Consider the following 23,793-nt stretch of genomic DNA (forward strand, 5'->3'; position numbering starts at 1 on the left):
CACGAGCCTACCAAGATGCTCGGGTTAAGGAGCATCGCCAAAGATTAAATGGCAAGTGTGTGTCTAGATGTAGTCAGAGAGGACGTTCCCAAGAGTATGCCAGTGGTGGATGGTTTGGTACCATGTAGTTCTCGCGGAGAGAAGCTACCGTGCTCGTTTCAGTGGACATCGAAGGCAACACGACAATTTCCCGAGGAAGGGATGGCATGGAGGATGCCGAGCGCACGAGGCGCAAGCGCGGAGGCGCACAAGCAGAGGCTTGTTTGAGTTGCACAGAGGTGCAGGTGCAGAGGCACAGTCGAGGCAAGGGTCGTCGAGAGAGGGGCGACATTGCGAAGAGTTCAAGTGGTATACACTCAAGGGTACAAGTAGTGGATACGTAGGTACTAGAGTGCACTTGATGTGAGAAGCCGGAGGACGTAGCGAGGGTCTCAATGAACAAGCAAACCAAGGAGTCAGAACGTGGAGTACATGGGTACGTTGGGTCTGATCCAGAGGTGAGTGACATTGAAGACGAGTTGCTTCGCGATGGTAACATTGCGAGCACATGGCAAGACGCAGTGGCGTCGAGATGCTAACTCGAGGTGAAGCCGAGGAGGTGAGGTACCGGAGTTTGAGGAGCGGCGGAGGCTGCAACAGAGAAGCGACATTGAGCATGGATGAATGGTAGAGAAGACCATTATCCTAACGCATCGGAGGATGCATTGCAGAAGATTGAGTTAACCCGGAGGGGGAACCTGCGCGACGAGACTGCGTAGTTGAGTTCGCACGGAGGTGCGGTCTGCCGAAGACATGAAGGTGCAGTGGTAGCATCGGAGTGGAGGCAGAAGATTGAAGTACTCCAAACTTAGTCGACGAGGACGTCGACATTACAAGTGGGGGAGTATGTCACGTGCATATTGTTGAGCATGCATATGACGTGACGAGTGCTAGGAGAGCACGTACGAGCATATAGGCCGTAGGGCCGAATACGAGGTCGAGATAGGGTAAGAGTGCCAGCAAACTTCCTTAGGCCATGCACGGGGACATCCGTGGCATTCAAGACTTTGTCAAGGATACGAAGGGTCATTTGGACGAGAGTATGCCTGGTTAAAAGGATTGATGTTTCCTTGTGGAAATAGGCAAAACAACAAGTTTGCACCTTAGGAGGGGGTGGTCTCCCTTCCTCATATGCATCCAGCATATGCCAAGACCTCGTGGATGGGAGCTCGCCCATCTTAGCATGGTATGCACGAAAGTGAGCATCCTCGTGGCGCAACCCATGAGGCCGGCCTAGCGTATGCGAGAGAAGCATATTGCACGGGTTCCCTTGTCATAGGAAATGGCTCGAGACAGTACCTGGAGATAGGTTACTGCGGGTTCCTTTGGAAGGTGTGTTGCATATTCTCATGCCATGGCGAGGCGTGCGTCATGCTAGCATATTCCATAAGGAGGATTGAGCTATTCAAGGTGCTAAGCCTTGATGTGCTATGTTGGGCATGAGGTAGCTTATTAGAGATGGATGCTCCTATGCCCAATGTCCGGATGGTAAGCCGAGATGATAAGGTGCCGGATGCTTGAGACTAGATGGCAAGATCTGCATATGCGGCTTGGTGTGCTCCACACATATGTTGGTATCCTTTATAGTGGGCGAGAGTCTATGACTCAAGGAAGCGTTATACGGGACGGCTCGAGCTATGCTCGTAGGTTTGGGACACGTTGGTGTCATGCCGCATTGTTGGTTGGAAACCAAGATGACTTGATAGTCGAGATGCTCCGAATATGTTCGGGAAGGCTGGCTATGTGTTAGGAGGGAATACATAGCGCCGCACGGTACGTTAGGATTTGATATTCCGCACTATCGACCCGTGTCTTTTGAGCATAATATGCCGGGTCGACCTAACGGGACAAAAAGGCCGTGACACAAGGACACCAAACCCTTAAGATAAGTAGTATAAACTAATTAAAACTGGCTACTAATAGAAAAGGAGAAGATATGATCAACAAGAGATAAGAGTTGCAGCAGTTTAGACTAAGAAGAAGAAGAAGATAAGAGAGAATAATAAGACAAACAGGAGATGCTAGGAGAAGATAAGTCTAAAAATTACTCTAAAAAACTAACAAAGGCTAAGAACTATAACAGAAATGAATCACTAACAATAAAATTAAACTAAACTGATATTAATCACTAAACATCTACGATGTACGTGACTCGTTATAAGGCATTGATACATCACGAGAGATGTGATAAGCACGATAACCATCAAAGTCAAACTTATCATGAAAGAAGTCTAAAGCCCAACAACATCAAAGAGGCCTAAGGCCCGACATACTTATTAGTACATTATTTATATTTTATAATAATCCAAGTTCAATAACCATGGATAATATTTTTTTAATGAGGGAGTGATATTTTTAATCCAAGGGCACCTCCGTGGGAAGTGGAATTCCATGATTATTGAACTTGAGTTATTAAGGAATAAATAATGTAGTTGGGTTTTAATCCATCGTTTAGTTGAGTTTTAGGTTCGTTCATGTAAGAGTTCAAATTTGGCGGTTATCACATCTTTAATGTATCGTTTCCATTGTAAAGACCATCGTAGATCGTACTCGAGAAAAAAAAGGGAAAATGGCTGTTTAGGTCAATATATTATTTATAATAACTAAAAAAGCATGTAACGTTTTGTACTAACTAAAAGTTGTCAAAATAGTATGGACATTAATTGATAAGGTTTAAAATAATATGAGAAATTATTAATAAGGTCATTTTTTAATTTTCTGGTTCCCAAAATACCATTTACATCAAACTTCACTTTCTCACAAGAATCCCATTAGCTTTTAGGGTTTTCCCGTTTGTTCTTCTTCCCTCTTCTTCTCAGTTTGTGATAACTGATAACCATTGTCAGATCTTCTTCACCATCATCTTCGTCACCATCGTCTTCTTCACCAATGTGACGTTCACGAACCCTTTGCACGACATCAACAGTAATGAAAAGCAAGTTGAGTATGGGAAATAGACGAGCAGATGGTCAAATCATGTTCAATTCGACATGGGATTAATCTCCATTAGCAAATCTGTGAAGTTTTGTTTAGATCGATCAAAATATACCTAATTGTCTTCTATAATCCTTTTATTTTCATAAGAGATCTCATTCTGTCTACATCTTTCCATCTTTGAGCATACATGTTAGAGAGAAGAACGTGGCATGCAGTGTTGTCATGTTCTAAAGAGAATATCTCTTCAGCGATCTCTTTTGCTAATTCTATATCTATATTGTTTCGACAAGCAGCAAGTAGAGCTCCTCGTATCCTTAGTTGTTGTTAAAATATATTTGATCTGCTAATTTTGCCATAATTGTTTATGACTTGTTTGTTAGGAAAATAATATGGATTAAATTAGCTAGACATGTTAACTGGTTATATGATTATGTGGATAATGACATCGATCAGTTCATGTTTTTACCCCCTTTTAAAGACTATTATTGTTCTAGGAGTAAAGATCAAAAGTTACAAAAATAGTTTCAACCCTAGAATTCTGTTAGTAGTCATATTCATTAATTGATGTTTGTTATTGTTTTTATTGGAAAGATGGGTATGTGGTTTCTTGTTAGCATGTTAAGATGTATCTAGGTAAGTCTTGAACACATTCGAGAAAACCATTTTTCGAAATGTAATTCCTTGATCGGATATTGTTAAGAGAAAGTGATGAAATTTCGTTTTAGGAAAAAAATTCGGTAAGACATGGAAATGGATATATTTCGATCATTTCGTCCAAAATATATCATGAAATTTAATTCCTTGATTGTGAGAAGTTTGCAGCTAGCTCGAGTGACCTTGATAGTTGTATATGGGCTTTTAAGATTAACTCTTTTGTACATGACGAAAGAAGATAAGCTACATTATAAATCTATGATTTTTTATGTTAAAGGTGTAAGAAATTACCCATTCCCACCGTCTAACCAAGAATTACCAAGACCAACCTTATAAAAAACATTCTAAACCTAAAGCTAATGTTTCTTAAGTAAATCGTGTGTTAATATTGTTGTCTTTAATGTTACTGAATTTGGAAGACCGACGGTCATCTTCTATTTGAAGGTAACTTTTAGCAATTTTGTTTCTTACTCTCAATCAATGCTTTGCCTCGTATGAACCCATCTTTCAGAGTTTCACGGTCCTTCATAAGATCTTGTATTACTAGTCTTTGGGGTGACCCATACAAGAGAACGAGAATGTGGTTGGGATTTATCACCAATTCTTTCACCTCTTTGTTTTCTTATGAACTTTCACGTGATCCCGGATCATCTTTGTCTTCTTGTATTACTGAGCGATTAAGTTAGTCTGCTTGTTATGTAGTGTGTGATAAAATATTTTCTTCTAAGCTGATGAAAGTGGCATCGGACATAGCTGGATGTTTCAGGTCGAGAGTAAGACGTCTCCTGCATCTTCATGTTTCCATTGGTATGCAGAAATATGTATTGCGCCTTGGTAATTGTTTCATAAACGAACAGGATATGATGATTCAACAAGGTCGAATGTTGATTGAATATGTCACTATGAATGCGACTGCCATAAGGAAAATACTCAAGAAATATGATAAGGTAAGAATTGGGTGACGATAAGCTCCACTCTGTTCGAGAATTTTAAGTTAATTTCTTGCATCATGACTGAAGGATGTTTCCTTGCGTTTTCTACAGGTTCATAGCTCTCAAAATGGCCAGAACTTTAGATCTAAGATGAGAACTGAACACATAGGACTCCTCCAATCACCATGGCTAATTGATTGGAGCTTTCTATATAAATTTCAATGGTTATGATGGATTATCAGAGGAGTTTGCCCATCAGTTCTCTTGTGATTTCGAATCCGATCAGCCTATAATGACGTTAAAGGTTTCAGATACAGTAAAACTTGAATATAGTCTGACTTGTGCTATTTGCTTGGTAAGATGCTTTTTTATTCCTATCTTGTTTACTCAGGAGACGATTAGTAGTACATTTCTTTATTTGCTCACACACTTTTAGTTTTCTATTATCAGGAGATAGTTTTCAATCCTTACGCTTTGAGCTGTGGCCATATCTTTTGCAAATTATATGTTTGTTCTGCTGCATGGGTGATGTTATTCGAGTATTGTATTCGGATTATAATATTGTATTCGGATTTCTCAGTATTCACCAAAGACCAGAAGCATTTGATTTCTTCTGAAAACACATTTGATTACATTGAAGGATTTGTTTTAATAAACAAGACAGGCTTACTAAATAACTAGAGATCATGTAACTGTGGTGAAGATGGCTTTTGGAATTGATGTTATGTATGGGAAGCGTAGTCATACCAACATAGCTCATCAGGTGTTTGACGAAATGCCTGAAAGGAACATTCTTTAATGGGATGCTCTCACGACTGGATATTCGGTGGAATGCAAAGGCAAGGCTTTTTTTTGTTGTTGTCTCAAATGATATTTGTAAGAATCAAACCCAATGATTCTGATTGTATTAATGAAGCCTCTGTCCAAATTGTGGTCTCATTAAGGATCAATTTAAGCATTTGACTAAATGAACAACTACTGATGAAGAATTAAGAACGCTTATTAAGCTGTATATTTTACTTTGCAGTTCCCTGCTATTAAAGGGTCTTCCAGTTGCCTGTACACAGCGGCTATCGGCCTTAATCCAAATGAATGCCTCCCAAGTGGCTCGCTTTTTAGTTTCTGATACTTCACAATCTATATGCTTTTTAGTTTCAGGTGGTGTTCCTCTGTGTTACTTCAAGATTTCGTAGACACATACTCTTTGTTAATATCGAGTGTTGAACTCTTATGATGAATGAATGTGATGATTTATTAATGAAAGAATGGATGAATATGTTTTATTCTTGAGTATCTATTTATTGTAAATGTAAACTATTTATTTAATGAATACAATGAAAATTTTCGTATTAGGGAGGGATCAATGATAGTAAAGAAAGGAAAGTTCTTGGCTGGAAACCAAAAGTTGGCTTTAAGCAATTTGTGAAGATGTAAACGTGTGCAAACTGAGTTTGTAATGTCGCAAATGCAAACTCAGTTTGCATTGTCGCACATGCAAACACAGTTTGGAAAATCGCAAATGCAAACTCAGTTTGCACTATCGTAAATGCAAACACATGTTTGTGATATCGCAAATGCAAACACATGTTTGCAGAACTTGTTTGCAAATGTTTGTTTGCAGAACAGATTGTTGCAAACAGTTGTTTGCAGAAAAACGTAAGGGGAAAAACACCGTTTTTTTCTGGTTTTTTTTTTTTTGAAAAAAAAATATTGAAAGTGGATCTTGTTAGAAAGCTAATGATAAATCATTTCTAAATATATATATAAATTTTATTGAAATCCGACATCTCAAACAAAAGTTATATCGATTTAAAGTTTAAAGAAAAATAAAGGAATTTAGTTACACAAAAAGACAAAAAAGAGTAATTTAGTCTTTGTATACTTTTTGACCTGAATAATAATTTTCAAATGTTTTGTGCTTTTCAACTCATTTTCAATATTATTTTGACTTTTTTAGTTACTTATACTCGCATATCTTTAAATGCACATATGCCCATCAAATTTCTCTAGTAACCAACTTAGAGGGTTAAACTTAGAGGTTGTAATTGTACACTAAAAGTATACAAAACATGGTTTATGTACACCAACACATCATATTCTTTGCATGGGTAAGGCGTGAATCTCTTATAATCACATATCTTTAAAGGAGCATATCTCTAAAGGCACCATCAAATAAGCACGTCATGTTTGGACTTCTTACTTCATAAAGAGATTGACTAGAGGCACCACATCATCTCTCCTTTCAAGTGTATGCTTGATCAAATTATGCTCAACCATGTCATCTCATGCAGTCCCTCTTGAAATGCTTCCAAAATTGATTAGATAAAATTTTGTCAAGAAGAATAGCGGAAATAAATTAAATGAGAGAAAGGAAAATCTTCAAAGCCTCAGAGTGAGAATAAATATGTACATGCTACCTCATTAGAGCCTTTAAAGCTTCATCAAAGTCTCTGAAGTGATCGAGGAAATTGGTGAACGAGCTAGCCCAGGTCTAGGCCCAGGAGACCACGATGCCTTCTAATAAGGTAACTCCCGAGTCTGGGAGACATTATGTTAATGATCTTCCGTCTCACCAAGAAATTTATGAGTAAAGACTCAAGCTCGGATGATGGAAAAGAGACGGTTAATTATGATTTTAATGCAGCTGAAGGTGGTTGTTGCGGATGAGGAGGTTTATGATGAGTAGGGTACTAGTGTTGGCGATACTTGGGGTCCTTGGTTGTTTTTTTGTTGCTAACCCTTATTTCTTGTGTTTCTATATTGGCGGTCGGCTTGTTCATATGAATGTTTTCCCTTTGTTGATTTTACTTTCCATACTTCGAATATTTTGAACCAGTAGGAACCGAGCTCTGAGGCTCTGGATAATTGTAACCTCCAAATTAATTTGTCAAACCCATACTCTAACGTTCTCCCTTCGTAAAAGGTTACATTTAAGCTTATAGGCCAGCGATTTTCGATCTAGAATTTTAACTGCACGATCCTCACGTTAAAGATTAGAGTTTTTTGTTGTACACTGAAAAGTGTACAAAATACAACTAAAAATACTTATTGTTAGTCCATGTTAGTTGTTTAATGCTTTGTTGTAGTTAATATTTTGCAGATAATAATGGAAGACACATTAAGGTGTTAAATCTACCAAAAATCTACTTGATGAAGGCAATATATCACCAAACACTCATCATAAACAAATGAAGATGATCACAAATGGTGGTGGTTTGACTTAAACAATATAGTTGTAGTAACTTTACAACTAATTTGGTGGGAAAAACAAGATATGGTGAAAATTAATCAACTTGGTAGAAATTAATAGTAAAAATAATTTTATTAGTAAAAAACATGTATCCTTATATAAAGGAAATAAGTCAAGTAGCAATTATTTTTAAACACTATTAAGATGGGTAAAAAGTAAATGTGATTTACTACTTGTTGTAAGAAAATGGCTATAAATAGCCTCCTCCATCTCATTTGGAAGACACACAAGTTTGGAAGAAAATATCATATATTGTAGTTCTTTCCAAATTTATTTTTCTTTCTCTACTTTCTAGTTTGTTACAAGATGAATCAAATTAATGAAGTGTTCTACAATTTAATGGAAAGCTAAGTTTCATACATGAGGTTGTGGGGTGATAATACCATGAAGGAATAATTTTCATACTTTTGGAATCACATTTTCAAGTAAGTGAAGATTTTGTTATAATTGTTTTGTTTTTCCATGTTTTGGTTTTAAAAATTTTATGTAAGAAAAGTTGTTTTATGGTGCATCATATCAACTTTCCATACAACATTTTGGAAACACATTTCATCAAAATCTTTTGCTTCACAAACCCTCTTTTGAACTCAATACAAATAACATCTCTTTTAGTGAATTTCCACCCGTCAAAGTAATTAAAATAAAAGTTGATTGACACTCTTTTTAACCGTCAAAGTGTGCGGTGGAGCAACCTTATTTTGATGTATCTTATGAGCCGTGTGGTACGAAAATCGCTAACGTATTATTTCTTTTGAAACAAGAGATTTTATTTAACTAAGGTTTGTTCAAAACAAGAAAACTAGACCGTTTTAACTTGTTTGTGAAAATGAAATTTGAAATACTAAGAGATACAAAATTATTCCATGCAATGGTGAAGGATCCCCATACCCTCAAGACCCACATCATATAAATTATTGAAAGGTAAATCTCCCTTTAGAAGTTGTTAATTTAGAGTAAGTTCCTAAAACAAAAAAAAGACATCTCAAAAATTTCCTTTGGACTCAAGTTAGCTTGTGATCTTTAGTACTTCAACACCCCTTCTTTGCACACTCCTTTAAGGCCTATGAAAGACTTTCTCCCTGGATTACAAAACAATATTGACAAAGAAGGAAGATTGACTTGGACCATTTGAAGAAGGACTACTAACTTACTAACTACTAACTGATTAACTACTAACTTACTAACTACTAACTTGCTAACTACTAACTTACTGACTACTAATTTACTAACACCTACGAGTGGAGTATAGCAATTACCCACATCGTACTAATTTTTCTTTAGTGTAATCTTGTCTCTCTTTATCTATATCTATTATAAATGGTCGGTTATACCGCCTAAATAATATTGCAAGTGGAGTATGCTTATTACCCATGTTGTATTTGATTGCTTTATAGTATAAACTTTATCCCTTTATATATTATAGTAGTAAGTATCCTAACATAAATATATATATATATATATATACATATATAGTTGTAATTGTACTAACAAAGTTCTTTCACTTTCTCATCATTTTGACCATAGCTCCCTTGGGTTCGACATACCCGGATTTGCCATTGAATGTACTACAACTAAACACCGTGCACTTGCGGGAAAATAAGTGTACTTCTCTCAATTTCATAATTAACATCATTGTCCATTTTTAGTACGAAAGAAGTGCACAACATTTTTCCACAGTTCGCTTTAAATGCTTTGAACATTTGGAATGCGTTGACTTGATTCTAGTATAAATAAATCTCCATTACTCGAGCTTTTTTTATGGCTTCTCTTCTTCCTCTGTGGGATTGTCTTTGTCGTCTATATCCTATTTCTGTTCTCCGCCCGTTCAAAATATCTTGAGGGTAAACCATGTGATAACGAGAGAAAGCTTAGGTTATGAGTTATTAGGTGAGAATAGTGTTTGGTTGGGTGAGTCTTGGGAAATCCTCAACACTCGATGTCTCGAACCATAAACTTCGATTCCTTAAGGAATTTATCCCTTCTGTTTGGAACCACCTCAAATTCACCACGTCTACGGAAGAAGAACTTGCAGCAGAGGCCGCATTCTTGAAGAAAGAAAAACAAACGTGAAACTGTAAACACGGTGCTTATGCACTCCACTCTCTTGAAAGTCGGGGAAGAAATAAAACAACTGAGGTGATCAAAAGAGGTAGACAAGAAGAGAGAACCACTGCAGCCCATGTCTAGAAATTTGTTTGCTACCCAAGTAGGGGCCTCAATCCCCTTTACCCGGAACGGTAAAAATCTGGAAGCTATAAACAGGCTATGGCAGAAGCAGAAATCCCAAAAAAAAAAAACAAGTTGCCATAGTGAAATAGGCGGAAAGGCTTCAAAAGAAGCATGAAGAAGTCAAAATAAGCATGAAGAAGCCGCCTCATATGTCGAATAGGAAAAGAGAGAAAGTCCCCCAACCCCACTGGAATCGACGCGGAGAAGGGAAAGTCTTCTTTGAGTGCCTCGGTCGTATACCATCATGCCGAATTAAACAAAAAGTAGCTGGAAAGGAAACACCATTGCTAGAAAGATCACCCCACTTCCCCTAAACTTGGACATACTCGAGCCCGAACGACCCAAGGACTTCAAGTGTCCCGCTTTGGAGACTTAAGGCGGTTCTGGAATCCAAACATTTTCTTGCTAAACTATGTCATCCTTATGAGTTTGGCCACCAGAGACAAATCAGTTACATGCCAAGTTTTCCCTACCATCTTAAAAGGCACCTCTAGGTCTTAGTATGCCACATTCTCATCCAGCTCTATAAAATCATTCGAAGACCTTGCCTCTCTCTTTTGTACCGCCTTCAAGAGCAGTAAGGAGGAATCATTGTAGAACTTTTGGCAGAGACTTAGAGACAAAATAGTTTAAATCCCTCACTAGGACGTGGAGTTCACCCGGATAGTCCTAAAGAGAGGGTTACCAAAATACAATGTACTTCAGGAGATACGTGATGATCCAAAAATTGGTCATTAATTGACTAGGTCAATAAGTCAAGGAAACACCAAGAACCCAACGAGTCAACCCGTGTCAAGTCACTAGGGAGGTATGTAGGGTTTTGTGTATCCTATACACTATCTAGTGTTCTAAGCGGAATCTCAAACATCATATGTTAACGCTAGATTTCCCAGGATCATATGCATAAACTAATCAATGAACTAAAAGAGGGATAAATACCTTAACGCGTTTTTCCCTCGAACCATTCCAATCGCATGTAAAGATCGAGAGCTCCAAGTGTAGCTCCTCTACTTGAGACACCGAGTGAATAGACTTGATCTCCCTTCCTTTCAGACTGCTAGGACTTACTAGAAGGTTGAGAAGAACTCTTCTTCTTGACTAGATTGATAGAACGGGAGCTTTTTCTCTATATTCCTCTCTCCCCACTAGCTGTATATTGAGAGAGAGAGAGAGAGAGCTGTATAATTTTCAACTAGAGAAAAATCCACACCTTTTCTGTTCTCAACTGACCCAATATATAGACAAACCCTAATTAGAATCCCATTCAGATTAGGTCTTTCTATTTTCGGGTCACAGAAAAAATAATTACCAAAATACCCTTTTGGGGTATTTTGACAAGTCCCTTTAGTGTGGCCGGCCAGAACAGCCCACCATGGGCTTTCTATGGCCGACCCACTTACTTTGGTCGGCCATCACATGGCCGGCCTTATGAGCCTTCCCCGGGGCACCCCTTTTAAGGCCCGGTTCTTTCTATCTTGATCTGAATCTTCATTCGAACCCTTTCGGCCTTTCCAGTTGGATCCCATCCATCTTTAGCCTGTTCCCATCTAGTCAAGTCTCTCCGATCAAGCTACCACTCTTATGTGTAACCCGTTGTAGGATCCGGTCTATGTTAGCCGCGAATCAACTCCTTGATCCGACGATCGTAGTTGGCTTCTAGCAAAGCATTACGACCCCTAATTGGACCGGACTGGATGATCTTTACGTGTGGTCATCGTTATCCTAACTGACAAATTGATCGCATTGCCACCTTGGTCGAAGGACACTCCTTCGGAAGGACATCTCCTTCAGACCGAACGGATATATCCTTCAGTCTCCCACTTGTACTTAGAACAAGTGCAATGCTCGATTCCCATGTCTCTTAGTATCTCATCTGATACGTCATATCCTTCAGACTTTCTTGATCTGGAGAACAACTGTCAATACAAATGATTAACCCTTAATCCATTTGAGTGTGGCCACACATTTTCCAGTTGCTTCTCCTCAAGTGGCCCGGAGATACTTTATCCTAACTTAATAGGAGGACATCATCCAGTCTTGTACTCTCACTTAACTTCATGTCTATCCTGTTTCCCCCAGTATCCCGCCTTTATAACCTCCTTTTACGGCGCGGCGTTTGACGGTACCAAAGTTCGACATTCCTTACATAAGATGAGTGGAGTACTCATGTTTAAGGAATCTCTCCAATCTTGCCTATGAGAGTTCGTGACATTTTTCAACTCCTTGAAGAACTCTCATCTTTGGGTTATCCAGTGTATATTCCCCAATCATACACCCATGTAATTGACTTGAATACCATATTCCTATAGCCCATGGAACTGCGCTATCAGTCAATTCCCATGCTAGTCTTCTTGAGTCATTGTTGTCCATGCAATGACCTAGACTAGGGACTCAATAATGAATCTATTCCATGTTCACTTAGTAGGGTTCCATTTGCCAGATCACGTATCTGATAAACCTACCTGGAATTCCTCATTATTTTGGACTGTCATTAAACACTAAACCATGATTTAACGACGAAATAATTAACTTATTTCTGATAATAAGAGTTTGTAAATCTTGAGCCTTCCCGTGTAACTCCTTACACCCTCAAGTTTACTAGTCTAAGCTTTAAAGCTTAATGCCTATGACCTTAGTATTACTTCCATACTTAGTCAAAGGTGACAGTTTAGTTAATAGATCAAATCTATATGGATTTTGCTTGTTATCATCCGATGATAATCTCCAGTATCGCCATACTGAATTAAAACTTCCCAAGTTTTAACTATTTTCTTTTATTTGTAAAGTTTGCAACAGTCTCTGCCTTGAACCCTTCCAGATTACTGTTCTTCCAAGTCAAGATTGTCATCTTATTCTGGAAGTTTGCAACATATGACTTTTCAACCTTTTATTTTCATACCGAGATCTCACAAGTTCTCCTCAATTACATTGTGTGATCCAGATCAGCTCATCTGGATTTGATTGGTGACGACCATAAATACTCCAAGTACTTTGCGACGTCGAGGCGAATGCTAATCATGTCCCACATGACCGATCTTATGCCTTTTGCATAACCATCTTTCTCATGCGTGCTTGCTCATCAGAATCCTTCAGATTCTAAATCTTGCTAAGCTGTGTGCCATGAGACTTGGGTAGAAATACTCCGTTTCACATTGGACTTTTCAAGACCTTTTCTTGAACAAGTCTTATCACCTTCTCGATCCATCTCCATAGATCTTTGGTGCCCAAAAAGCATTTCACCTTTATGTGGTCCTTTTATTGAGTCAATTCTAAACTGTTTTCAACATCAGAATGTTGTTCTCAATCTTTAGTATGTCGCCTACATACTGGACCAAAGAAAACTTGGTCACTCCCACTAACCTTCTTGAACTTCCTAAATTCAAGATTTCTCTTCATTCCCAAAGAAAACAACTCTTGTATACTTTGCTGAATCAAAGATTCCAATTTCTATTTGCCCGCTTTAATCCCTCGATGGATTTTGAAGCTTGCATTTTCACTAGCTTTAGAAGAGTTAACTTCCTCCTGAATGTGTCATGTAAACATTCCTTTGCTAGTAATAAATCATTATGGTCTTGAGCATTGTGACACGAGGGTTGGTCTTTCCTGGTCCATACCATGAATTTTGTGACCTTTAGTCATGCTCTGGAAACACCAATGTTTCCATCCTTGTCTGTTTTTCACTTTGAAAAATCTATTTGGACTTAACAGGAACCCTTCCTTTAAGCAAAATAGACCAAGTTCCAAACTTGATTTCAGACATAGATTCCATTCTGATCATATGGCTCCAAGCCATGTTTCGGAGTGATTCCGTCACAACTTTTGTGTAGCTAGCTCTTTTCTTCTTCAGCCGGATCTCCATCCTCTGAGACAGATTTATGAGCTTTCAAGGTCTATAAGGGGTATGAGCAACTTTGAGACACTCTCAACTCTTTGAAAGTTCTCCTGCGAATCTAATTCGCTTTGTGCGGGGAGGATCTTCGAGATCTACCATCTCTACCTCTCTTTCTATATCTATTGGATCTGAATAGATAGGAACCGCAATTTTTGACACTTGTACATCACTGTCAGTTTTGTTGCTCAGATCGAATTTCTTCGATATCTAATATTTTTCCCACTTGTCTTCTTGAAATAATTCTTATTTCAAGGAAGACACCATCACGAGCAACAACCACCTTGTTCTCTGATTGCTTGTGAAAGAATCCCCTAATATTTCTTTATCCCGTAAAGAAATATTATGTCTGATATATAAACTTGGTTCTCGAAAACCATTTACGTTAATTTCATATCATTAGACCTTTAAGAAAAGACCACTTTGGAACCATTCCAAACCCATACTATTATGGTGTCTTTTCAGTTTTGGCGGAATTTGGTTAGTTAGGATGAACGACCGTGTTTGAGAATATATCCTAGAAAGTGTTCGGAAGATTGGCTTAAACCCATCATTGATCGACTCATGTCTCACATGTTCGATTACTCCCACTAGACTCATCATCCGTATGATGTGTTTGTGGAGGAAGTGGAGAAACTTTTCCTCAACTTCTTTAATGGTCATCGAATTTTGATTCAAATATTTATCATCTCGATTCAATCGAATGACTTATATTGTCGTCAAGTGGATTCAGGTTGACTCTAGTTAGTGTACCAATAGTTTTACGTACATCTGTATGTACAAAAATTATTAGTTTACTAGCCATTTCTCCCTTTCTAAAAGGTGACTTTGTCAAATGGCCACGTTGAACAAAATTCACATGTGTCGTATGATTCAATATCATTAGACCTAGAAGTCCACACCACTGGATCTTCTTCATGTGTCAAATGTCAATTTGACCAATGACAAAACATGAGTTGACCTCTTTGGATCCGTTGATTATAGCCTATCGTATCATTGTTAATGCTCTTGGTTTTCTAAGAACCTTTCGTTAATTTAGCACTATTTTAAAACATCTGATGTTTCTAGAAGAACATAATAACGCTTATTAAGTTCTACCTAGATTAGTGTCTAAAAGAAGACTTTGATCCCTTTCAGCATCCTTAGCAACTCTTTGCTTCTGCTCCCTCTTGGATCCTTTCTTCTTTTAGTCAAGTATGTTATTTCCACGAAGGGAATCTACAAAACTTGCTAGATTAACTTAATTAACAATGATATAAGAATCGGAATTCGTAATTCCTTTTGTCTTCCAGGTACTCAGGGTAGTATCCTTAAATGGCCTAGCCAAACTTTTATGTCAACCCTTTAACCTTTTGAACCATAAGAACTCTTCTTATATTCTTTTGGTTTCTGAATCTTAAGAATGTTTCTTAGATTCACTTTTCCTCAATGTTCTTTTCAAGACGACTTTCTTAGAGGCACCATCCTCTCCATTCACGACTTCTAGTGGAACTCTTCCTTTAGTTGTCGAATGGTTGTGCATGCATCCATATCATTAATCCCTACGTGAGAGAAGAATTCTATGGATGTTCACAAAAGACTTCGGATAATCATATCCTCAATCGTCTGAAGAAATAATGAACATTAGGAATGAGATATTCTCGGACGTTTTCTTTATTTCGAATTCGAGAACGTTTCTCGGATTCCTTTCCAATCATGAAAATAATTTTCGTTTAATTCCTTCTGAAGGAATGAACGAAGGTTGGAAAACTATTTTCTAATAGTCATATATCCTCTATTTTTAAAAGAAAAATAAAACAAAATCCTAAAACTTATTATCATTGCAAAAACAGTTTTTGCCATATTATTCAATGAAAACCGTCCCCTTTTGAATAATATGATTCCAAGATCCCATTCCTGTGAAGTTAAGCGTACTTTGGCACTGCCCTTAGCTCCACCCTCCTGGGTGAGTAACTCCTTACTAATCATACTCCTATGACTCTTGGTTGATGAATAACACTTATGTGTTCAATTCATCCTTTTGCCTCGAAATCCAAAACTCTTTTGCTGACTCGCTGAGAATAACCATTTAGACATGTAGACCTCTTCATAGGTCTACCCGTATTGTCCCGAGGTAAAAGATGGCACCCTGCTTTGGCATGACCCACCATCGATGAACAAGGGCTCAACAGGTGTCTTAATCTGGGTAGGCATTACTCAAAATTCTTTTTGGGGACTTTTACGTTTTTGTTTACATGCATTACTGTGAACTCTAACATAATCATACACCACATAAAACGTAAATAAGTAAATGCGCGCGAGAAAATAAATCAAGCAGACATGATCCTAGTATGGCCCCTAACCTAAAAGATCTAATCTTCTTAGGTTCTTGCTTGTTTTGCCTCCGTTCGCCTGGATCTCCATCCTCGAACCTCCATTGAATTCTCCCACTCGAACCACGATCTCATCCTTTGGTTCTTCAATGGACTCTATTGGACCCTTAACTCTAATTACAAGACTCAACAATTCGCAGATCGTATAAAACTTGAAATTAAATTAATTACATCGGGCACCCATCCGTGCTTAAAAACAAGATAGAACAATTCTATGGCCATACTAGAACCCGCATTCACATTCATACATACATAATAATATGACACTCATAAAACACCCAAGTATGTATGAGATTCGCTTCCTTAGGTCGAATCTAGGTTTGCTATGTTCTAGATAGCTATTCGGGAGATACTACCGACATCTCTATGTCTAACGTGCCTTAAGTCTAATTTTCTCAAAATTCTGACTAATGGTTCATTTTGGTTTTATCCTAAAAGATTTTGAAATCGTTTTTGGAAAAACTCCGTTTTAAGCTTTTGGTTGGCCCGGGTCGCTTTCGGAAAAAAAAAATATGGTTGAAGTTGGAAGAAGAAAAGTCAAAACCTCCCAATCAAGTCAAGGCCCAAAAAGCCCGTGTCAAACTCTAAAGACTTAAGTCAAACTTGGTCAAACACCCGCGGACCAGTCTCGGTTTGACCCAAAACTTGGCTCGGACAAGTGTTTAGCACCGGCCGGACCGAGAAAACATGTTCCAAACATGTCGGGTACCCCGGTTTGGACGCGTCCTGGCCCTAGGCCAGACGTGCTCCTTGGCCACAGACGCGTCCTAGACGCGTCTGACCAAGTATTGCTCTCTCGGACTTTAAGTCCGAGAAGCCAGGACGTGTCAGACGCGTCCTAGACGCGGCTGGACGGTCAGACTATGTCTCGGCCTATGGCCGAGACCTTCTGAAACGTCCGAGACCTTCTCGGACTCCCTGTTGCATATGGACTGGGATTCCAGATGCGTCCCAGACGCATCTGGGATGTCCGAGACCTAGTCTCGGATTCCCAGTCCCACTCGGATTCCGTCTCGGTCCTAGACCGAGACGGACTGGGATTCCAGACGCGTCCCAGACGCGTCTGGGCGTCTGAGACTTCATGTCTCGGACTCCCAGTAGGACTCAGACTGGGACTATCCCAGTCCGGTCTTTCCACATCTCGGGACTCTGTTTCCCGAGATGTCCGGACTGGCCAGACGCGTCCTAGACGCGTCCTGGCTGGTCCGGACCGGCAGTTTCTATTTCCAAAATAGAAACTGCCATCCGAGCATGCTGTCTTCTCCCTTTCTCAACCCTAATCTGCTGTTTTTGATGAAAAATCATAAAAAAAAACAGTAGGTTTTGAAAACTTTTTTCAAAAAACTCATTAACTTTTAAATTCCCTTTTCGAAAACTCTTTTCAAAATCGAAATTTAAAGTTCTCCCAATTGAAACACTTTCAATTTCTATCCGATTACGTCTAAATCTAATTTAAACTAATCAATTTTATGTCTAAATCCATATTTAAACATAAAACCATCTAATCAATCAAGTTCGAATCTAATTCGACTAGTCAGAGATAGTTTCATGCAACCGGCTCGTGATGCCACTGTAGGGTTTTGTGTATCCTATACACTATCTAGTGTTCTAAGCGGAATCTCAAACATCATATGTTAACACTAGATTTCCCAGGATCATATGCATAAACTAATCAATGAACTAGAAGAGGGATAAATACCTTAACGCGTTTTTCCCTCGAACCATTCCAATCGCATGTAAAGATCGAGAGCTCCAAGTGTAGCTCCTCTACTTGAGACACCGAGTGAATAGACTTGATCTCCCTTCCATTCAGACTGCTAGGACTTACTAGAAGGTTGAGAAGAACTCTTTTTCTTGACTAGATTGATAGAACGGGAGCTTTTTCTCTATATTCCTCTCTCCCCACTAGCTGTATATTGAGAGAGAGAGAGAGCTGTATAATTTTCTACTAGAGAAAAATCCACACCTTTTCTGTTCTCAACTGACCCAATATATAGACAAACCCTAATTAGAATCCCATTCAGATTAGGTCTTTCTATTTTCGGGTCACAGAAAAGATAATTACCAAAATACCCTTTTGGGGTATTTTGACAAGTCCCTTTAGTGTGGCCGGCCAAAACAGCTTACCATGGGCTTTCTATGGCCGACCCACTTACTCTGGTCGGCCATCACATGGCCGGCCTTATGAGCCTTCCCCGGGGCACCCCTTTTAAGGCCCTGTTCTTTCTATCTTGATCTGAATCTTCATTCGAACCCTTTCGGCCTTTCCAGTTGGATCCCATCCATCTTTAGCCTGTTCCCGTCTAGTCAAGTCTCTCCGATCAAGCTACCACTCTTATGTGTAACCCGTTGTAGGATCCGGTCTATGTTAGCCGCGAATCAACTCCTTGATCCGACGATCGTAGTTGGCTTCTAGCAAAGCATTACGACCCCTAATTGGACCGGACTGGATGATCTTTACGTGTGGCCATCGTTATCCTAACTGACAAATTGATTGCATTGCCACCTTGGTCGAAGGACACTCCTTCGGAAGGACATCTCCTTCAGACCGAACGGATATATCCTTCAAGGTAAACCCAAAAGAGTTTTACCACTCAAGCCCAAAATTGGGGCGGTCAGTACGACTTTCCTAAGCGCATAACGTAACGCCTTGTGCGTTATACGAACTCCAAGAACCCAACGGGTCAACCTGTATCGAGTCACCAGGAAAGTGAACCGGAAAGAGCATTACCACTCGAGCCCAAAATCGGGGTTGTCAGTAAGAATTTCCTAAGCGCATAATGTAACGCCCCGTGATCCATACATAGGCATGAGCATGTACAGTAATTCATAGACGAGATAAATATATGGCAATGGACTTTCACCTCCATCCCCAAATCGATCAAACCAACAACTTCACCTCCATCCTGCAATTAAGATTACATGAAGCAAATCAGAAGTAGTGGAATTTCGTCCAAAGAGAAGGTGATATTTAAAAACTAGTGTAGGAGATATCTAATCGTTTTAGGGATCATAATCTTTAGCTAGAAACAACTACAATCTGCAGGTCATGACTTGGATGACTCGCGGCTAACGACGTTCGGATCCTACAACTGGTTACACAAAAGAGTGTTGAATAGATCAAAAGATCTTACTAGAGGGAATGGGATAGAAATGCGCGGATTAGATCCGTCTAAAAGTATCCAAAAAGGGGCCTAGCTAGGAGCCAGACCAAGGTAACACTTGGCTCGGGCACGTGGTCCCACCCATGCCAAGGACAACCATATAACATTACAAAATAGACAGTCTTTTGTTACACACCATTTGCTACGACATAAAATAGTTGATGTGAAATCTAGTGAACCTAAATACTAGGCTAACTAGACCAAATTAAAACTCGCAAGTGCACGAACCGTATGTGAATATGGCAAGTTTTACGAGGTCGATCCCACGAGGACTTATATGGGACTAAATCTAAACCTAAAGCTAACTAATAAACTAGGAGAGAAAAATAGTTGCTTTTGTGAAAATATTTGAAAACTTAAAAAGTAAAACTAAAGAAACAAGGTAAATTGTTGGAAAACTATTAGGTTGTGAATCTAGGATATTGGAATTCACCACTAACAATCCTATTCGAATTTAATATCCTATTCGAATTTAATATCCTATTCAAATTATTATCCCTCTTTTGATAACTCAAAAATTGATATAAATCAATCTTCAATTTTCGGAAGATAAAACTATAAAAGACCCTTCTCAATTAAGTAAACCCATAACCCACTTCACTTAATATATCATGCAATTAAGAACCAAGTTGTTAGTTTCTCAGGCTAACCGAAGTACGATTAATTCGAAACATTAAAGCACATTAACAAGAGATGATAAAACAAATATGATACTAAAATTCAAATACTCATGTTAGGGTTTCATCCTCTATCCTAGCGGAAGAGTTAGAAACCCATGGATATTAAATACATGGTTCAATTAATGATAAACAAGTAAAGAAAAAGAGACGAGAGAAAAAGATAAAACCGGATTAATATTTGATGAAGCCCGTTCCTCTCGTCTTTCTCCACAACTTGTCTTCGATATAGCCCTTGAATCTCCCAATTCTTGCACCCAAAAGAAGCTAATTTAACTCTAATGTTGCTCATCTAAACTTGCTCTCTAACACTAGAATGTGGGGTTGTGTTTTCCTTCAAACTCTTGTGTTCCTTTTATAATTGCGCAAAATTGATGGAAACAGAAACTTCCCAAAGAAATCACCAACCGACTTGCAACAGGGAACCGACTGGAATTTGAGAATTCTCGGATGGAAACTGCTACGGGCGCTCTGCCCAATCTCAATCCCTCACACTAACAGCCTATTTAAAAGGATCACATCATCCTTCATTGGTAAGGAAAATGGCTTTTTAGGGTCAAAAAATTATCATATTAACAAAAAAAACCTAGATTTTTTTCTATTAGGTAGAAGTTACCAAAATTTTATGTGTAATAATAGATAAAGTTTGAAAAAATATTGATAATTATCAATAAGGTCACTTTCTCTTATTTTCATTCCCAAAATAACCCCACCCTCAAAAATCGATTCTCTCTCTAAAAAGTTCTAAAATTTTAGGGGTTTCTTCTTCTTCCTTCTTCTTCTCCGATTCTTCTCTGGTTTTTCTTCTTCGATGCTTCTTGTTCTTCTTCTTCTTCTTGATTCGACAAAACTTCATCTTCTCCATCCGCAACACCTCCATCTCCCAGTCAGAAGTTGCAACAACTTCAGGAGGTCGTTCTCAGTTACAGCTACAACATCAAATGGTATTTCACACTCTCTCTGCAATATATTTCTGATTTCAATTATGTTTCAATTGGGTTTGGCTATTCTAATTAGTTTTAAATTTAGTTCCAAACTAAACAATTAACATAGTCGATTTTGGATGTATTGAGTCTTATATGTTTTTGGGGTTGGATTAACCGTATTGGAGTTGTTAGGGTTTGAATTCATCTTTTTTGGGTAATTTGTCAGGCAGTGTTCCTCCCTTAATTGGTGATAATAAGAAAAGCAATTCAAGAGGAAGAGGAGGGGTGGTGATAATGGAAATTCTGATGGATAAGATAACAAGACCTCTCATGCGGACCAGATCAAATGATCCAAACAAAGTCCAAGACCTAATGGACAACATTCAACAGATTGGCCTCAAAGTCTCTGTATGTCATCATTTGTTTTTAATTATTTGTTTTCTATAATTTTAAATTAGGTGATCACAGCCTAGGGTTAGATGTCCCTTATCTCTTGAAATAGATCATGAAGATTAAATCACTTGGAACTTTTTCACCAAAACTAAGTATTGCACTTGTTAATTTACTGAAAATACAAAAGTGGAAATGAAATGAAGATATTCAAGTGGAAAGAGTACTAAAAATTTTGATAGAGGTAATTAGGTATAGGCCGCACACCTTACTAGCGAAGGCAGTGCCAGTATTGTCAAGCGTGTTAGGAGAGTTCGCATATAATGTGGAGGACGATACAAATGCTGGTGTGTATCATATGTTGCAGCTAACAACCTTTTACCGATAATACTTCTCTAAATTGCTTACCAATTGTTTTCTAGTGAACGGCTTCTTTAATTATGTTACTCCATTTAGATAAACAATAGTATTTTCTTATACTCAGAGTGAACTTCAATTTGTTTGGTTGTTTGATAATATGCAGATTGATGTGCTTGAGGTCGATAGAGTGTACTACGGTACGTTCACTTTAACCTGATGATGATGTCTTGTTCCTTTGTTTTCATCAAGTCTGCTTTCCAGGTGCCACTTAAACGTGAAGTGCTTTAAACTTTATGATGACCAAAAATACCTACTAAGATAGTCTTGTCGTGTTGCAGTATTATGAGAACTCATTTCATAAGAAAAAGTGGTATAAGAAAAACTTGGAAGCCTTGTGAATAGAAATCTGAGGTGGTTGTCATTTAGATAGATGAAAACATGATCATTGTTATAACTTCACTGAATGGTGATTCACTAATGATGAGAAATGCTTTTTTCTTATAGTTTTATACATAATCTTGCTCAGAGACTGATTACCCTAACCATGTAGTTTCCATAATTTGAATTCTAGTTATCTAGGATCAACAAAAGGGATTATAACAACAAATTACTTTGAGTAGACCTTGAGTAAAACTTCAACCAATTCCAGCAGTATGGAAGAAGGATATGGGGAAATTTCGTTAATTGCTACTAAACTGTATTGTGTCTGAACAGGTTTCTCTAGTTTCCACTGATATGAAGCTCACCAGAAAACTCCCAACAATCCGTTGCAAAGTTTGTTAAAGATCTAAAACCATGGAAGATCGACGAGAAGTACTTCCATAACGATCGAATTGATCAGCTACAGAAATTCTATAAGATTTACAAAGAAAGGATGCGAAAATTCGATATTGTCAATTATCACAAGATGTATACAATAGGTCAGTCATTAGTCTTCAATCCTTCTCTTTGTTAACAATCTATATCCACGATTTCCATATACTCCATTGTTCGTTTAGTCTTGAATTGTCGATGGATAGTAAATTCAGACCTTTGATCATTTGCTTTCTCATGTTTGAAATGTCTTGACAATTTACAGGTTTTCTTCAGCTTAGGGACCCACTTCACAAAACTTCATCAAGAAAATCAGGAACTCAAACTTTCAGTGAATGATGAACCAAACGGAACGAAATGGGCCAAATGAAACTACTATTTTGTGTTGGCATATAAGTACTTTTCAGTGATGATGGGTTGAATGGGCCAAATGTGATGATGTATCCCTTTCTAGATGGACATGAAGTTTCTTATTCTTCTAACTCATATTATTTTGTGCTTCATGAATTTTTATGATGAATGATGAAATCAATTCCAAACTCAAGATTTCATAGACACATACTCTTAGTTTATATTCTCGATTTGCAAATCGAGTTTGCAAGATATGCAACTCAAGATTATATTCTGTAAAACTTGCAAATCATGTTTGCAATCTATATTTTGCAAACATAATTTGCAATTTACATTATACAAACACATGTTTGCAGGTCAGATTGTTGCAAACACGTTTGCAGAACAGATTGATGCAAACACGTTTGCATAACGTTTGCAAAACAGATTGATGCAATCAAGTTTGCATAACAGATTGTTGCAAACACGTTTGCATAACAGATTGTTGCAAACATGTTTGCATAACAGATTGTTGTAAACACGATTGCAGAAAAACGTAAAGGAAAAGAACGCCGTTTTTTTCTGGGTTTTTTTTTTGAAAAAAAAATATTGAAAGTGGATCTTGTTAGAAAGCTAATGAAAAATCATTTCTAAATATATAATTTTTATAAAATTCCGACATCTCAAACAAAAGTTATATCGATTTAAAATAAAATAAAAAAACAAAAGAATTTAGTTACACAAAATGACAAAAAGGGGTATTTTAGTATTTGCACACTTTTTGACCTGAATAATAATTTTCAAATGTTTTGTGCTTTTCTACTCATTTTC

The 23,793-nt window shown here is 38.0% G+C and overlaps 1 protein-coding gene and 1 pseudogene across 1 annotated transcript; both read left to right on the forward strand.

The window, feature by feature from the left end:
• Positions 1 to 206: 206 nt before the first annotated feature.
• LOC147544159 (putative E3 ubiquitin-protein ligase BAH1-like 1) lies at positions 207 to 5,688 on the forward strand (annotated as a pseudogene).
• A 15,208-nt stretch (positions 5,689 to 20,896) lies between these two features.
• LOC147544160 (sulfiredoxin, chloroplastic/mitochondrial-like) lies at positions 20,897 to 23,189 on the forward strand. Its single transcript, XM_086635133.1, has 5 exons — positions 20,897 to 21,087; positions 21,296 to 21,477; positions 21,983 to 22,016; positions 22,534 to 22,739; positions 22,898 to 23,189. The coding sequence occupies exons 1-4, from the start codon at positions 20,955 to 20,957 to the stop codon at positions 22,551 to 22,553; spliced, it is 369 nt and encodes a 122-aa protein (XP_086491259.1). The 5' UTR covers positions 20,897 to 20,954; the 3' UTR covers positions 22,554 to 22,739; positions 22,898 to 23,189.
• Positions 23,190 to 23,793: the final 604 nt, after the last annotated feature.

Source organism: Eschscholzia californica, unplaced genomic scaffold (genome assembly GCF_041429995.1).
Source record: "Eschscholzia californica isolate CP2 unplaced genomic scaffold, dmEscCali1.0.p SCAF_4, whole genome shotgun sequence".
NCBI classification, from domain to species: Eukaryota; Viridiplantae; Streptophyta; class Magnoliopsida; order Ranunculales; family Papaveraceae; genus Eschscholzia; species Eschscholzia californica.